This window comes from Anser cygnoides, chromosome 4, assembly GCF_040182565.1.
Source record: "Anser cygnoides isolate HZ-2024a breed goose chromosome 4, Taihu_goose_T2T_genome, whole genome shotgun sequence".
Lineage (NCBI taxonomy): Eukaryota > Metazoa > Chordata > Aves > Anseriformes > Anatidae > Anser > Anser cygnoides.
The window spans coordinates 53382049-53399935 of record NC_089876.1 but is presented as its reverse complement, the minus strand read 5'-3'; the positions used below and the strand labels follow the sequence as shown (position 1 = coordinate 53399935).

The window sequence follows — 17887 nt, the reverse complement described above, 5'->3', positions numbered from 1 at the left end:
GGCCTCGGCGGGGCGGTGCCGCCCCCCGCGTCAGCCCTGCGCGGCGGGGCGGGGAAGGGAGAGGAGGGAAGGGAAGGCGAGGGAGGGGACGGCAGCCTTGGCGCTGCCGCGGCGGGAGAGGCACCGGTGGCGGCTCCCGGGAACAAAGCGGGGCCCCTGGGGCCGGCGGCGGCGCCCCACGGTGAGGCACGGGCTCGGGGGGGCACTGGGTCCGCCGGCGGGGCGGGGGGGGGCGGTGGGTCGCCCCCCGCCATGGGGCCGTGACAGACGCGGGCGGCTGCCGTACCCGCTCCTGGGGAGGGGGTGTGGGGGGGGAAGAATCCAAATTTCTAATTTTTTTTTAAATATATTCTTTTTTTTTTCGGCCCGAGCTGCGGTTTAAGGACCTCCGCCTTTTCCTCGTGGCAAAAAAAGGAAAAAAAAAAAAAAGCTTCTGGCAGATAAACGCCCGGGGGTACAGATGTGAGAGGCGAGAGCCGTGAAAAACGAGCGTTGTTCGTGTGGTGCGGGGCAGCTCCCGTGTGGGAGCGAGCTGAGGGCACGGCTGCGGGGAATAAAAGTGCTCGAGAACTTGGATTTAAAACCCCTAGCCCTCCTTATTTATTACAGTACTTCAAGTAAACAGATACGTGAATGTACATCACGACTATTACTTATTGCTGTTGTGATTTTTCTCCCATCTGTTGAAAGCTGAACGCTGAATTAAAGTAGACGTGTTTTATTTTGCGCCTTGTAGGAATATCTCCAGATGAAATAGTCCCAGTGACTCTTTTCTCAGCTTCCTAATGCCTTTTTCCCTCAAAACATTTCAGAGCACGGCCAGGAGAGGAATGGATGTAACATGATAGCCTTGGAGCGCTCAAAACACCCAAATTCTGCGAAGATTTGTTTTTTCGGTTAAGTGATACGAAGAAAATGGATGAATCAGCTCTGCTGGATCTGCTGGAGTGCCCTGTGTGCCTAGAGCGCCTTGATGCTTCTGCCAAAGTCCTGCCCTGCCAGCACACCTTCTGCAAGCGCTGTCTGCTGGGCATCGTCAGCTCTCGAAATGAGCTTCGGTGCCCCGAGTGCAGGACTTTGGTGGACTGCGGCGTTGATGAGCTCCCCAGTAATATTTTGCTTGTCAGACTACTGGATGGCATCAAGCAGAGGCCTCGGAAACCTGGCACCGGCGGTGGGACGGGTGGCACAAACGCTTTAAGGGTCCCGATTACCACTGTTGCTAGTTGTGGCTCGAAGGAGCTGCCGAGCTCGCAAGTTGGACAGCAGCAAAGGGTGCAAGCGCGGAGCCCTCCTGTTCGGGTGAGTACCGAGTCCTGTTGCCATCTCTTCCCTCGCTGGTTCAAAACAGTTGATGTCCCTTGCTTCAGGATAAGGGCAGGCAGTAAGTATGGCAAAACGAGTTATTCTGGAGAATTGTGGATGTCTAGCAGACACACATTAGTATTCTTATCAGTATTGGTTTACTGCTATGTAAATACCAATAAGCTAGGGATAATACTTTCTTATTAGAGACTCTATTTTGTTTCCTGCACTTTCTGTAATGATTCTAATTATCAGTAAACTTCCTCTAGATATAGTGAATGTTAAACATGAGCAAGGAAGTTATGTTCTTGTTGAAGTCAATGAAAGTTTGTTTATACTTTCAGTCCTTGCCCTTTACTTTGAAGAAAAAATAAAATTATTCTTTTGAAGTGATTAGAAAATCCACGTGCTGTGATAGGAAAACATTCTTATGTCTGTGTTCATGTTCCTTCCTGGGATCCATGCAACCTGTAGACTCCACTGTGCTTTATAATCATTTATGATGATCTATTCTAGAGCCCTTATCAGGAAATACCAGTTTATGAGATGACTGACCTTTCTTTGTTTTGTCTAATGACAAGGTAGATTGGCTTCTCTAAAAGATCTTGCTGCCCATTTAGGATTCTTGCCTCTTTTGAATTCCTGCATGAAAATTAAACAAAATTACAAAATGACTTAGGATGTTTCTCTAAACCTCACAAGAAGAAAATCATAAGTTCCAAGGAGAGGGCTTAAATGTGCATTTGACAAGACTAGTCTTTATTTTAAGATATACCTGAATGGTAAGTAAACTAAATCAAATGAAGGAAACCTTATGCTTATTCGTCTTGAGAAGTATTTATATGTTTAGAATCTGTCTCAAACATCTTAGATACGCATCTTAAGTTCGCATTGTTTTCTCTGCTTGGTAATCTCATTAGGTTCTTTTCTCTAGAATAAATAAATAATGATAATGCCACATCCTGTTAATGAGTTTTGTTCTGTGTATATATACTGATTGGTAAGGGGGGGAGATGATGTATTTTTTCTTCTTCCAGAAGGTAAACCATAAAAAAAAAAAATCCTGTAAGGAAGCTTCAGTATCAGAAACTGTCCTGTCATTTCCAGAATCTTAAGGAGTTTGCTATGATATCTTGCATTTGCAAAAGCCCTTCCTTTTGAAGCAAAGCAAAATGTTCATGTAACTTAATTATTTATGATCGTGTAGACCTCTGTAAATAACTTCGTATTTTCAGAGACTGCTTCTCCTTCAGAAAGGCTGCTGGTGTACCAACGTACTGCATATGTGAATGAGCGCACTTTGGAGTTTCTCAAAGTCTTATTAGAAAAATTATGAAACAGAATATGAAATATTATCTCTCTTTTTAAAAATGTTCCACAATATCCTGTTGTACAACATTTGCATTTCCAGATGTTGTACAGAGTGGAAAGTGATAACATATGGAATGTTGCCTCAATTCATTAGCTCTGTTATACCACGTGCCGTTAAGATTGTGACCATGTGGATTCCTCATGCAGTTAACTGATACTTGGTGTATATTAGGGGTAGACGTCAGCATTTTACAGAAAGTCTGAATACATCGTTGTTTCTGGGGTTTCCAAGTTGTGTAGGGTAACACAGGCATTCTCCTGTCTTCTTTCCTTTGGGAGACAGGGAAAGATGATCTTCTCATCTTTTGTTTGTCTTGTCCAGAGTCTTTTTTACTAGGAAGCCAGTACTTTGAAGAACATGAGCCTACTCTCAGGGATAAGAATGGAGAGATAAGAACAATTTTTCCCTTTTCTATATGAAAAGGGTTTATGAAAACATGTTCAGAAAACAAAATGCCAATTGAATGGGCAACGTTGAAGTGAATGCCCTGTTTGTTTCGTTAACTACACCTTAAAGATGGTTTCAAATATAGTTTCTCTCTGGGAGCTGGGAAGGAAAACCTGTTTCTAGATGAGTGGCAGAGTCAGAATTCCTAAACTAATTTTGTTGAAGGGAAACAATGAAGGGGAATAAATGAAAGTTGCTGTTACATTAAATGAAGTGAATGTGGATGAAGGCTGTCAAGTCATAAACATTCTGTTATACCCTGAAGTAATACTAAACTCATAAATGCCCTTTCAGAGGATGCTATAATTTTCAGACAAGGTTAATTCAGCATGTACTGCAGCGTGATTTCCTGAACTGTATCAATGACTATGAAACTGCCAGCCGTGTTATTTCAGGGTACTACCTATATTGCCTTCTCTGTGTGTACGTGGTGACATGTGGCAATAAACAAACAAACGGTTCCTTGTGTCTTAGAAGTAATGAAGCTGGGGGCTGGCGGGGATTAACGTGTCCTGCACCTTTTATCTCCCCCATTGCAGTAACCCTGTTTCTTTCTATAACTTGTATAGTCTCTCACCACTACAACTGCAATTGCTCACTGCAAGTTCTTAAACTCTTTATTTTCTGTTCTGTTTTGATGCAGAAAACCCTCCATACCTTTCCCTGGCTACCAGCTGGACAAAGGCAGCATAGTGCTGTACCTGATGGAAACTCTGTTTGCTGCCTGCCCAGCCCTTGTGCTCTGAGCAGCCAGCTTGCCTGGGAGAACAAATAATGGTTGAGCTCATGCTGCAGCTTTCCCTTTGGTGTGGATGCTAATTCACTACTTTTTTGTTTTAATTTTTTTTGTGAAAACCTTCAGCTAGGTTGACAGTTTGGAAGAGCTGTCAGAACTGCAGCATGCTGTTAAATCAGCTTGGGTCTGGTCGTCAGGAGCAAGTTACTGGGCTCTGTTAAGGAAGGGGCTGTGTAATGACGTGAGCCTTCTTTCCTTAAAGAGAATGCATGAAAACTTGAGGGTGCTCGCTTTCAAATTTCTATTCTTACGTATCTTGTCAGTTCCACAAAGTATGTCAAGTGGGTATTATCTTAAGTTCCTTGTGGCAGTTTCACAAGGGTATGGTTATTGCAGGAGTCATAAGCTTAGCTGTGTGCATAAGTTAGGAAATGTTGAAGAATGTTCTAATTGATACATATTTAATTTTTTCTTCCCCCCTCTTGAATTTGTATGTGTCGAAGACATACAGATTCTGCTAGTTTCTTTATGGTCCAAGTAGTTTCGGAAGTTAGGGCTGTCTTCTTAGCAGAATCCAGAGTGGGGTTGTGTAGATAGCCTGAAATCTTATCGCTGTTGAGAATGTTTTGTTTTTCTTTTGTTTTCCATAATGTTTTCAGCTGTTTTCTGGACCAAGCGTAGGCCAGAAGAGATAAGTAAAGGATTCAAAGATTTTTTCTTTTCCAATAGGAAAAGTGTGAATAGCTCAAAAATTGGCCAAGCCTAATAGAGTTGATGCTTATGCTGAATGAGTGTTGATGGTGTAATTTGAGTATATTGTACTATATGGCAGTGAGAAATCTTATGGAGAAATCTTGCAGTGCAGACAATGGAAAAGTCCTAAAGCTTTTTCTTTTTTTTTGTTGTTTTGTTTTTAATCTGGAAAGCCAAGACTTCCTCACTTGAAAGTCTCCTTGAAAGGAGAAGGTAGAGGAACATTACAGGCTAGTAGCAGATGCTCATTCATATGTTTGTGGGAGCTTTCTCACTGCTTTAATAAATTCTAGCTCTGTGCATTCCTAAAACATCTTCCCTTCAGAACCACCAATGTCTCAGATGTTTGCAATAAATTCTTTTAAACTGAGGAGAAAAGGAAAATCCACAAACAGAAGCTTGTTCCCTGGGTTTCTACTAATGCTGAGCTGTGTTGTATTGCATTGTAAACCCCCACTTCCATTCTCAGGCTGGTGCAACCCAGGAAAGTAGCAGCAAAATTTTAAAGTCCTGTTTTTGTACTGCTCCAGCTGCAGTGGTCATTTGCTGTCCAGTAGGCTTTCTTGAGAACTGCTGGAGCAGCTTTAATGCCAAGAAGGAAAAAAGATGGATCTAGGTCCTCTTTTCCCAGCAGTGATATTTGAACTCAACACCCAAGGTGATTGGATCAAGTGTTTAATTGGGCTCTGAACAAGAGCTGGTGCCTAGAAATGTCATGTTGGTAAACATATGCTGGTCAGGTACTCTTAGGAGAGGCCCGTTTTGTGATGATAGATCAGGCTATAAAGTATGCTGCTTCACAAAAAACACTGCTGTGGAAACGTGCTGCTAAGGCCGTTAGTTTCATGATGGGTATTTGTGCTCATAGGTTAGAAAATCATTACCTGATGATACCTGATATTGAAGACTGTATTTGCACAATTTGCTTCTTCCTTTATCTTTTTTACAAGTCCATTTTTTTGTTGTCTGTTCAGTTCTAATTATGCATTCCTGCGTGTATTCTTTCTTGTAAAGGCAAGGAGCAGCAAGGTGCAGCTTCTCAAATTAAGAGCTTTCATATGCTGAATGCGGAGGTAGGCACCTGTTTGTATTCAGGAGCGATCATTAGAAAATGTTTTGAATTATCTCTAAATGATGTATATGCTCTTTTAGTTCCTCTCACGCTTTTTGAAATAACAGATTCTGGTTTTACATCTACAATTGTTTGTACAATTTTAATCACCCCTCTGTAACACTCTTGTATCCTATGTTAAGCTAGATATATTTATCATCGCCATTAAATTTTAAAAGGAAAACAGACCGCCTCTCATGGCGTTAATGTGTTTCCTCTGGCAGATAACTAATTAAGTAAAGAGGAGGCTAAGCAATGGGAAGAATTGTCTCTGCATCTAAAGACACGGGTGTAGGATTCAGGGCTTCCGGGCTTGGTTCCTGGCTCTGCCACAGACCTCTATTATAACCTTGCACAGAGTCATGCAGAGGTCTTTGTGCCTGCTTCCCATCTGCAGATATGACTGATAGTACCTCCTTTGTCTGACGTGCTGGTTAAACTGTGTACTCTTCAGGGCATGGATTGACTTTTTATTTTGGATGTATGTATGGTGTGTTTTACAATGGGTCCACAGTCTCGGCTGAGGTCAGTAGATAACCGCTGTTCACTCTTTAAATAGTTGACTTCCAGATCACTAAAGAGCTGTTCATAATCCATTTCCTGTAGCAGCGATGGGCCGGTGCCTAGTGCTGAGTTGTTAAAAAGATTTAATTTTGTCTTTGGATGTTTGATAGGCAGTCAAGTAAATGCCTCACTGAAGCAAAGCCAGACACTTAAAAATAGCTGGAAGCTGCTGTTGTGTTCTTCTCCGTGTCCGACTGGAAAACTTGTGTGTAGATTTGAGTGTGTTTTGAAAAGAGTGTGTCTGATGTGAGTGATGCTGGTAGTACTGAAATGCTTAATTCTGCACTTTGAACCTTGGTAGCAATCCTTCACTGCAAGCTAACAGTAATCTGCTTGGTGAAATAGGGAGAAACTAGTGTAATCCCTTTACTTAAAAAAAAAAAAAAAAATGGGTGTTGAAGTAGGTTTACTTAAAAACTAAAAAACCAATTGCCAGTTCTGAAGTGTGGTACTTAATCCTTTTAACTTGGTTTTTGATGCCCTTTTATTTTTTTCATATTAGTGGAAGACGGTGCTGTGTAATGGCTTTGTTTTCAGGAGGAAGAGGGGACTCCCCATTTCCCTTCATTTCCTGGTTTAATATTAGTATTCTTCCATCTCTGTAGATTCGTTTAAAACAGCTTATAGAAATAAAATGGTGTCTTTCTCCACTGCAGTTTGCCAGTGGGTTACAGGTTACCTCTTTGATCGTTCAAGGAACTTAAACTTCTGCACAAAAAGCAAGTTTAAAGCCTGTATTTTTAATGGGCTCGTAAAGGGCACCAGTCTTTTTTGTGGGGAATAAAAATATATTTTTCTCCTAGTACCATAGGAATCAAATGCTAATCCAGTTGCTTTACAGAGGTGGTCTGGGGTCTGGTTAAAAAAAGTGACAGCAGTGCTAATGCTGTGTTTCTCTCTGCATCGTGCCCAGCTTTTTGTGGTTGGAAAGCCGCTTGTTCAGTGGCTTAATAGGTGTAGTGTAAGGTAGGAGGAGCTGCGGAGGGTGATTATAATGGGGCTCAGCTAGAAATCCTTCTTTTCCCCTCTTTTACCTGAGTAAAATGGTTTTCAGATGGTATTTCTTCTTACCTGTGTTTCATGTGCACATAGGTACTGCAGAGAGCAGCAGGCCTGAAACCGCTGCTGTAACAATAAAACCGGGAACTCTCAGTGTTGAGATGGTTATCTTTCAGCAGAATTCCCTTTGCAGTGCCTTCTCCTTAGGATCTGCTTAGCACCTTCCTCAGTCTTTCCTTTGGCTCCGCTGTTGTCCTTTATTCAAATATGTCATCTCCTCTGATCTTATGTAGCGTACTACTTCCAAGGAAAAGGAAACATATCTTCCTTCCTTCTCATGTCGAACTTATCCTTGACTGTGTCAAACATAGGGCAATAAAATAAGTAATAAGAAAGAAAATGCCCTGTTTAAGTATCTGGACTGCAGAGACTCACGGTATTTATGACTATCTGCTAAATGAACGAAGAGCATAAGGCACAGGTTAGTACTGCTGTACTGGTTAGCTTCCTTCGGTTGTAAACACTTTTTTCTTCTTCCTCCTCCTTTAAATCACTGACTATATACATACTGTAGTGTGGATAAGAACATGTCTCAGTAATTCAAGCTGAAATATCATCTGGTCAGCTCTGTCCATACATGCACCTTTTTCCTGTGTGCACAAAGGAAAGCGTGCGTCTGTTGTGTCTCAGTTCCAATCAGATGCCTCTCTGTTAGACAGAAAAGCTTCATCTCAGAAAATAAGTAGTGAATTCTTGGGTTGGTTGTATTACGTTAATTTCTTTGCGTTTCTTTCCATATAACCAAACCAGGATCTTTTTAAGAGCAGCTTTTTGGACCAAGAATGCCTGCTTTGAGGTGAGGTGGGTTAATTTCAGGAAGTAAGCAGCCCTGAAGTGGGAGAATTGCACATTCGGAGAAAGTACTCTGATCTGCACTTGCTTCATTCCTCACCTTCCCAGCTCGTGAAGATCACTTCACCCTGTCTGACGTGCCTTAACAAACTAATAGATGCCTTGGCTCTGGCATGTGTTCAGAATACTGAAGAATGGCGATGTAGCGCGTGTTATTTATAGATTTCCACCTTCCTATAGATTTGAGAGGGAAAAAGAAAACCTGTCTGACAGAAGAGCTTCAAAGATAGCTTCTTAGAGATGACATGCCTGCTTTACGAGTGCTGTGCTGCAGTTTTGTGTAATTGGTGGACTTCAGTTATACTTCGATGTCTGCGGTCCGGAACTGAAGCCTTAAGGCAAGGAGGCAATAGTAATCTTATTTTAGAAGTCCTTTGTTCTCTTTTGGTTACCGATCTATCAAATGCTGGCCCGGCAGTGCTGGCAGTTGAAGATTATGTCTTGACAGAAGTCTCTTGGGCATAGCGCTGTCTGTACAAACAAGATTTCGGTACAGAGGGGGAGATGGCAGCAGTCAGCTGTTTGATTGTCGGACAGCGGGGCTGGTCCTAGTTAGAGCCTTGCTGCACTGAGGTCCGTGCAGGTCCTCATCCCATCGATATTGCCAGGGCTGTACACAGCTTGGGCTTGAAGCCCCTAGCTGGTTTTGGTCAGCGCAGAGGCAAACTGTTAAGCCTTTTCTTCCTCTTCTGAATCCTCTTAAATGATAGGAAGTTGTCAGGACTCGGGAAGATGCTCTTCTAGAGCATCCACATAATCAGCTTCAATTTTCTTAGGGGTTCTCACTTACAAACTAACTTACATTCTGCTGTGTCTCTTCTATGAGTTAAGCTGTGAAACATTAGATGTTGCTGGGAGGGGATTAGACTGGGCAAGAGCTAAGGACATACTCCTTTCGGTTTGCACAGCTCTCTAGGGCATCTCTCTGGCTTCCTGGTTATAGTAATGAACACGAGGTGTACTTTCTGCCCGTGAAAGACAAGTCAGTCTGCATGGTACATGTACTTGTTTGGGCTCTGCAGTTGAAGGGAAAAAACAGACACCATTGCCGAAGTGTGTAGGAATCTGAGCCTGCTAGATATCTGAAAATGAGCTTTGGCACATATGAGCAATCCATTGTGGAAATCATTTACCCGTGTACCCTTAGAAGCTCATGACTGCCACTCATTTGACATTTCTTGTGACACTCAAGCATGTGATTTTATGATCCAAAGTCAAGTTTCTGTAGCATAGGAGTAAGAACTGTTCAGAATTTTAAGTAATGGAATTTCTTGTCTAGGTCTGCATGCCTACCTCATTTAGCCCTTGATTAATTTTCTTTCCATCTACATTGTAAGCACTTAAACTCTTAAGTATAAGAAACAGAACTCATGAGAATGTCTCTTCTCAAAATGGGTACACTATTGTCTTTGCCGCATGTTTGTGCGGTTTCTTTCACACAGTAATTTTGTGTGAAACGGGGCTGATATATTATGCCTTCCACATATAATTAGAAATATGGTGTAAATTTGTGGGTGTAGTGTTCTTTTTTTTTGCTTTTGAAATAAAAGTTCTGATATGTGGTTGAATTGTTCTTTTCATCTTTCACATCGGCATGATTCTTCAGAGCTGAATATAGGTTGTCCATTTTTACTTTTTTGTAAATGTACAAAGTATCATTTTACAATTTCTAGCTGAGAAGTATGCTATTAATCATAAATGCATTTTGATCAAAGGCAAGCATTTGAATGGTGCTTAAAAATTAATACAGATATCATTCTCCTCATCTCACAAGTGACTGAGTGCCACCAGTGTTGCACAGAACTTCAAATTTTCATTCAAAAATGAAAGGTAGGCATCAGTGAATGTTCTATTGAATTTCATAACAGCTGAAGCACTCAAACCCAACAACCTTAAGTCTGCAGTATGTTTTTGTTAATGAGTTTTGTTCATATCACTGGCATTTCAATAAGGTGAGGTAATTCTGTTCTCATTTTTATAAAGAAAAGATGTATATGTTACGTCTCCTGACTTTCTTTTCTCAGTACCTGAACTTTCAAAATAGACATGTACATTAAAAGCTTTTTGAAGAACTAAAGCACTGTTTTATCTTGTGTGAACTGCAATTCTACAAGACAAGCTTTTGAAAATCTCTGGTTACAGACTAAGATTACCCACTCCTACCCAACTTTCATGCCTCTGGATGAAAGAGAAGGAATGTAGTCTTGCACAGAGGTGTGAGAGGATTGATAATGAATAAATTGAAACAAGTATCTTCAATTATTCTCCATGAGCATGTTCTTAATTCTTTACGTTATAGTCTGCATTTTATCTATATCAAAAATCATCGAAAAACTGAGGCACTTTTGACTGATTTAAATGTTGAGATGAAAAGTATTGAGAGATAATCAGACGACAGTCTGTCTTGGCATACATAGGTCGTAGCTATTCTAGAAGCTTATTTTAAACAAATCCAGCAAGGATGAATTCAGTGTGCTTTGGTAACATGCCTTGTAGTAAAGATGAAGCTTTTATTCTGAAGCTCAGAGCTTGCTACAAGAAAATTAACTCGTCATGGGTCTTCACTTGTTTGTATGTGTGAGCTAGCAGGGCACTGATGTGGTCATCTTTTTCATGAGCAAGATAAAGATCTGAGAGGAGACTCTTAAACCTTATCCACACTGGCAGAGCTAAGCCATTTTCAAAACCTGTTTAATTTAACACAGTTTTAAATCCATAGCCTTATTAAGTTAACAAGCCTTCAGCCATGCCACCAGGTTCTGTAATCCTCTTAGATCTTCAGTCTAAGCAGGGCAGGGATAGTCAATAAGTAGATGAATAGATAATCTTTCAGAAGACATATAGGTCTTCCAGAAATAAGTGTTAATATCTACACTGGATTTGGAAAGGTTGGGAAATAATGATTTGGACTTATATTGAGTATAAGGCACACTACTACATTATCTACAACTAGAGGGAAAAGTTGAAAGAATTACCACTTTTTATTTTGTTAGGAGGAAAAAAAAACCTGAAGTTTTCTCTTCTGTGCTTTCATTCCTGGTTTACAGCCCAATAAAATTAGGTTATATTTGAAATGTAGAATGGGGTAAACAAAAATAATAGTTTGTTTCATTGCCTTTGTGCATATGCAAATTGAAAGCTTCTTTGTGGTTGTTTTACAAGCTATCTTTGAAAATCTTTCAGACAATCAGTTCCATGGACCAGGATTTTAAAAGCATTAATGCAGATCTGTGGTATTGGGTAGCACTGCAGCCTGCACGTTACTTCTGTTCAGTTCTGGCTCTTCTAAGCGTGTTGAACTTCAGCTGTGCCCATCTCTTGAACAAGCTTGCTGAGGTAGTAGAGCCAGAGGAAGGGGGCAAAAAAAAAAGCACAACAGTTTACAGTGTAAGAAGTCAGCCTCACTGTAGCATCCATGCCAGACATGTTCACACAGCGTGGAAGTAGCAGCAGAGGAAGTGGATGTGGGGTGCAAGCCAGGGCTGGGAGATGCCAAGGGTGAACTTGCACTTGGAGAGCGTAGCATAAGAGCTAAGCACACAGGGAATGTGAGGCATGAAGGCAATCACTCATCTCATTGAAAAAATGGGGGAAGGCTTTGGGGAGGAGATGACTGGTAAGTGCAGAAATTTCAGTGGTGATGGGTGATAAAGACCAGAAAGATCAAGTATAATGGGGTGGAGTGATTGTGAATTATGATGAAAGGAAAGCTGTAGCAGTAGATTGAGAATACAACGATCAGCATGTTTGAGAAAAATAAAGGAGGAGGAAACTGGATCAAGCAAATGGCTCTTTGCTCACTGGAATTGAACTAGAGACCTGGTGAGGAGAGAGTGCTGGAGAACAGAAGTTTGAAGAGGTGGTCTGACGTTTGAGGAAGGTTTTGAAGAGCATCAAAATAGAAAAGCTGCTATAGAAGAGTTGAGTAGGTGAGAACAAGAAGAATTGTGTTGACTCACGTCATCTATATTTCACATATGTGTATTTAAATTTTAAAATACCATGTATTCTTAATTTTGATATATTGTGTCATCTGCTATGACATTTAGAATATTTCAGTTTCAAAATGGTTGAAGAACTTCCTGTATGAGCTGCGATTGATAGGGCTGTGAGGATTACTTAACATGTCTCTAAAGCACTTCGAGATTCTTCACAAGGTTAAGAAAAATAGCAATTGTATTAGTAATAAACTGTTCTCACAGTTCTTATAGGGCTAATAAAACCACAAATTTCAATTCTTCATTCAGTGATTATAGGAGAGAATACAGGAAGAGGTGGACTAGTATCCGAGGAATTGACTGGATTAGCATAACTTTTTTGTTTGTTTTTAGAAGAGATTTTCAAGGAGATTTTCAAGAGATTTTCAAGGATTTTCAAAGAGACTTTCAATAATAATAATAATAATAAAAGCTCGTTTCTGACTTCTGATTTGGTAGTGCTTTCTTTCACCCTCCTTCCATGTTTCCTTAGTCTTTTGTATCATCCTTTCACTTTGGGGAAGGAGGCAGAGTGGATTAAACTGGTAACAGAGTGGGGCTTTCTGACTTGGGAGGCAGACCAAATTCTTCACTTAACAGGGTTGATATGGAAGTGGCATTGCCACTGTCACAGCGCGCTGACTTCATTGACTGAAAAGCCTGAGCTTTTACCAAACTTGTTACCGCACTTTTTTTTTTTTTTAAGAGAAGGAAGCTGATTTTTATTAAGGTAAATGAATTTGGGTGTCTTAGAGGCAGTGCTCTGTGAATGAAATAGCATTTGGTTTGTGCAGTCTTTTCATTTTGCAGTTTTTTTCCCCTTCTATTCAGCATACTAAGTTTATTAGAAGAAATCTGTCCGAAGTGGTCTTACATAAATACTTGCTGTATTTTTTTTTCTCTAGCTACAAGACCTTGTGAATTATAAAGGCAGTATTGAACTTTGTTATTAAAATATACATTGGAAATTATACTGTTGGAATACAGAGGAGTGTTAATGGCTTCCATGAAAACAGATCTGGTAAAAATTAACAAACGTAGTAGATATCCTTCACTAAAGGGATGCTGGTCTTAGAGTTTCTGTGGTAGCTGAAACAATAGCAGCTGCTGCTCAGGCAATGCTGATCAGCCTAGTAAGTCCGGAACGGGGGAAAATACCCTATGAGGACTGGTAAAACTGACCATAAAGATACCAGGGCTGGGTCATTGATTAGTGCCTGAGGGAGAAAAGAAAAGATTTATCTGGGGGGGGGGGGGGGGGGGGGGGGGGGGGGGAAGAGCAGTGGTGAGCATGAACCAGAAAGGCAACAGAGAAAGCTCCAGAGAGCGCGGGGCTTGCTGGCTAAGCCTAGCAAGTGTAAGGTATGCGTGCTGCTGTTCGGTCGAGTTGTTCTCAGGGAATCGTGATTTTTATGCATGTTCTTGGTAAACAGTGTATTACATTCTCATTTTGTCTTTCTAAGACAACTTCTGGAGGTTAGCCAGCAAGGACCTACAAACACTGGCTAGCCATTCAGGTCTAGGGGTAATAAATACTTTGCATTTATCTCTATGCTTTTTGTTTTTCTCTGCATGCAGTGTTTTTAAAAGGCACTGGAACAAGCAGGAGTGGATATGGAAGTCCTGTGTTTTTTCTGTTTTGTCATTGTGTCAGTAAGCATTAAATCTGCCTTAAATGAATCACCTTAATCAAGGTAATTCAATCTTTGGTTCGGTATTTAACTTCCCATGAAGATTTATGCTGGTGATCGTAGTAGCTTAGTTACGTGGACTTTCAGTGTCTCTTTTTGCAGCTGAAGTTGTTCCACTCTGGGAAAATAAAACATCCACTGGAAAAAGGATTAAAACCCAACTGTCCGCATCCCAAGCGAGCGCTTGGGTCGTTAAGCCAGAGAATTGTTTTGTTGTTCCTTTCAGTGCTGTAAGAGAGGTTAAGGGAAATCCGTGGTGAGATGCACGCTCACAGTAGTTTGTACAATTGTCCTGGGGAGAAGAGGAGCTGAACCTGAGGTCTCCACATCCTCGTGAGTGCATGAATCCTTCTCCTTCCTGGGTGAAGGAGAAAGGATTGCAGGTACAATTGACAGTCTGTATGGAAATAGCCTTTTTTTTTTTGGGGGGGGGGGGGGGGGGGGGGTGGGGTAGGGAGGGAGATGAAATGATTCTGATCTTATATTTTGTCTAGAAAGGACAAAATTAAGTATGTCTTGAGGTGTAATTTTCCCCTAATTTTTGACTATCAAATGGGGATGCATCACTTGTTGTTTATGTTGATTTAGCTGTGAGAATTTTCTCATTTTCCTCTCTAATGTAAAGGTGAGATTAATTCAGGAGAAAATAGTTTGTTACTGACTTCTGTTTCTAAGGAGAAAATAGTATCTCTTGAAATAAACTTTCATATGTCGAAGCATATTTTTCTTTAAAGAAACTAATATTTCTGGAAGCATAAATTAAGATTTTTTTCACTAGTTAATTCACCTTAAAAAAAGGCAGTTTTAGAAGCACATATAACTTTGAATAGCTACATCTCTATCATCTCATGAGAATTATTGATTTTGAAAGAAAAACAGCAAAAATAGTAATTTTAGTGTAATTTTATTCCTTTAAAAATAATAACCTGCAAATTGCATTGAGATACATGTGGACCTCAGTTTTTCATACGACCTTGTACAGTGTATCTAGCCTTTTGCTCTTTCCAATTCAATTTTTTTCCTTATAAGAAATTAGTGATTAATCTTCTTTCTAGGTGGTAGAAAAAATAAGTAAGTTTTCCAAGTTTTAGGTTGTCATGCAAACTGTTTGAAACCCTAAGTAATGAATCTGTATTTAAAATGAATCACTAAGCCATATAATACTATAATATTCTTTTGTGTCCTTTTTAGAAAAGCAAAATAGAACCACGGTCTTCTACCTCCTAGGCAAGGGAACAACAGAGGCTGTACAAATGTAGTATTACTGAGAACTAGAAGTGCATACTCACCTTTCTGCTCTAGATGAAGTGTAACTCTCCTGCTTTACACATGCATATGACGCCATAAAAACCCCTGTAATATGCTGTATAAAGGGCTGGCACTAGAAAACTGAACTGCTGTTTTGTAGAGATCATCCCTTTGTTCTCTTTTTCGTATTCTTCATTTACTCTATGCAATAGAGTAATTTGCATCGTTTCAAATAAAAAGCAAAATTGGGATTTTGATGGGTGTATTTCAGTTTGTCTCATATACATACTTCTTATGTATTGTTTGATTTTTTTTCTTTTAATGTACATTACTTTGAAGTATTGCTTGATCTTATTTTCTTAATCGCTCTTGTCTTCAAGGTGCTACAGTGGTGATTGTCTTACCAAACTCGTTCCTGTTTGTGTTGGTGTCAACCTTTTCCTATCACTCTGAACTGAGAAGCGTGGTCACCAAGCAGAGCATGCACAGAAAAGGCTGTTGGGCTGGCTTGGCACTCTGTGGTCTAATCTACTCAGGGATAATTAGTACAAGCATTACTGATCGTTCCAGCCAGGCTGCATTAACACCAAGTTTCTAAGAAATCTCTTGCGCCTAGTTTTGTTTCATTAGTATTGGCAGTGGTAGAAGCAGAGGAGTGTGCTGCCAAGGTTATTAGCAGTGTATGACCCGGGCTGTTTTCTCTTTTTTTGGGGCAGTGGGGGTGCTGAAAAAACCCACTGGAGTCCAGCTTGCATCACCACTCTGCTTTACATGCTGTTTAGACCAAGAGTGCCAATATTAGGAGGATAAATTCTTGCTGTCAGTGAAGTCATGCTGGAAACTTCTCTAAAGTGAGTTATCCTCGAATGGGCACTAAACGCGAAGCTGATCCACCGGCATTTTCCTCTGTGGTTTTAGTGCCTGGATATTTCAGTTCATAAAGATAACACCGAGTGAAGCGTGCCACCACATTATGTCGATACTGCTGCGACTATCAAAAACTAAATGTAGCCTCTAGCACTTTGACAGTAAAAGTTAGCTGTGCATCTCTCTCTTCATTTAATACATTGCTGAGATGAGAAAAAGCTGTTAATAAGCAGTAAAGCCTTTGTTAGCATAGAGTTAATAGTAGTAGATTTAACGATAAGGCTCAATTAATGTAAGCCTGGCCCCACACTTGCTTTTGTTAAAATTCAATATGCTTCCCACAAGAACTATTGGTGGGAGATCTTAATTTAAATGCTATTTTCTGAAACTAATTTTAGGCGCGTCCTCTGCAGCAGACAGATGTTTATCGCACACGCCGTGGTGCCACAGAAACCTGCTGTTGCAGCCTTTTCCTCAGAGCTCAGGTAGGCTACGTCAAATTGGGTTCTCTGAGCACTTCAAACGACAACAGAAGCCCACCCAGGATTTCAGTGACTTGCGTACTTGCCAGAATACAGTGATCTTTTATCTTCAATTTGAGGACCTGTAGACCCGTTGGCTTCTGCTTCTTGGGGTGGGTGCTACCCCCCTACCTCTAGGCTGGAGAGTTGTAAGGACTCCCCACCCTCTCTTTAGGTCATGCCCCAAAGAACAAATCTCATTTATTCCATTCCAAAAGATCAGTAAAAGAACAAACAAAAACCAACATGTACAGGGGCTACCTGGAAAAGGAGGGCTGCTATATATTTCTGATCCAAGAAGACCTGATATATTTAGTATTGTTTGATGAAAAATGCCTCTGAATCATCATGAGGGGTGGTATACTTTTTCTTAGTTTCTCAAAGGTAAAATGGAGGTTTGTAAACAGAAAAACTTAAAATCAGGTGCAACAGCACAGAACAGCCTTAGCTAAAGATCCTCTGTAGGCGGAGTACTTTGCTGGTTTATATGTGTGTGTATATATCTCTATATATTAGGTCAAATGTAATCAAATCACTTTTATGTTAAGGTTTTCATTTACAGTGAGAAACGTATTTTTGTTGTTTTTTTAAAGGTTTTTATTTGTTTGTATTCTTTCCTTCTTAAAAACATGCTGATGACTTTAGAGGGCACCGTTTTAAGAAAACAAGCTGATTTCCCAAATGAAAATCAGTCTGATTAACTCAAATTGAAGGAGGAAGAAAAAGAGGTGCCAGCATTTTGATTGAGTGAACAAGAATTGCCTCCAATCACCTTACTGCCTTAATTTTGTAAGCTAACTTCTATTATCTGATCGACACTGCATTCAACAGTGACTTTGAGTTTCGGTGTTCAAAATTGACCTAAAATGTTGTATTTTTATGTAAACTTTAAGAAAAATCCACACAGGATAATAATGTTACGTAATATAATGTGAGATTAAGTACTCACTGGCAAAGAAGCAGCCCCATGCTACTGTTGGTATTCAGCTTCCTTACAAATCATGTGAGGGAGAAATCCCTTGAAAACAAAATCTGTTGCGCCAGAAGCTTTGAGAGCTTAGGGGAAGTAGAAGTAGAAGGGAAAATACAAATCTTCAAGCAAAATAACAAATTTCCTCAGATTTTCCTGTTCTTGTTAATCATGGTTTTAAAAATAGGGGGGTCATTGCGTTTTGATGCTACTGTTAGACCTAAGGTTATCTTTGTGCTGAAATTTTCCTGCCTTTTTATTTTAAGAAGCAGTTAAGAAAATACATTTGGGTGAAATAGAGATCTCTGTTCATGCCCTGTTGACAGAGGAAATAGTCTTTAGCTTTGGACAATGAGTACCTTTTAACTGCTGCTGCACACTGAGTGTTGGACAAACGGGGCAAAGGAGTTTTCA

At 40.3% G+C, this 17887-nt stretch overlaps 1 protein-coding gene across 3 annotated transcripts in view; it reads left to right on the top strand.

Moving 5' to 3' along the window:
- The first annotated feature begins 13 nt into the window (after nt 1-13).
- The window catches only part of SH3RF1 (SH3 domain containing ring finger 1), an 84033-nt gene continuing 66159 nt past the window's right edge, over nt 14-17887 (top strand). The window contains exons 1-3 of one of the 3 annotated variants that reach the window (XR_007168148.2): nt 14-181; nt 813-1302; nt 16381-16467. Coding sequence is in view for 2 of the 3 variants with exons in the window: in XM_048076229.2 (XP_047932186.1) it covers nt 916-1302; nt 16381-16467 (474 nt within the window). In the remaining variant the exon portion in view is untranslated. The remainder of the gene's footprint in view (nt 182-812; nt 1303-16380; nt 16468-17887) is intronic. The other 2 variants (XM_048076229.2, XM_048076231.2) reach the window with 2 other exon arrangements.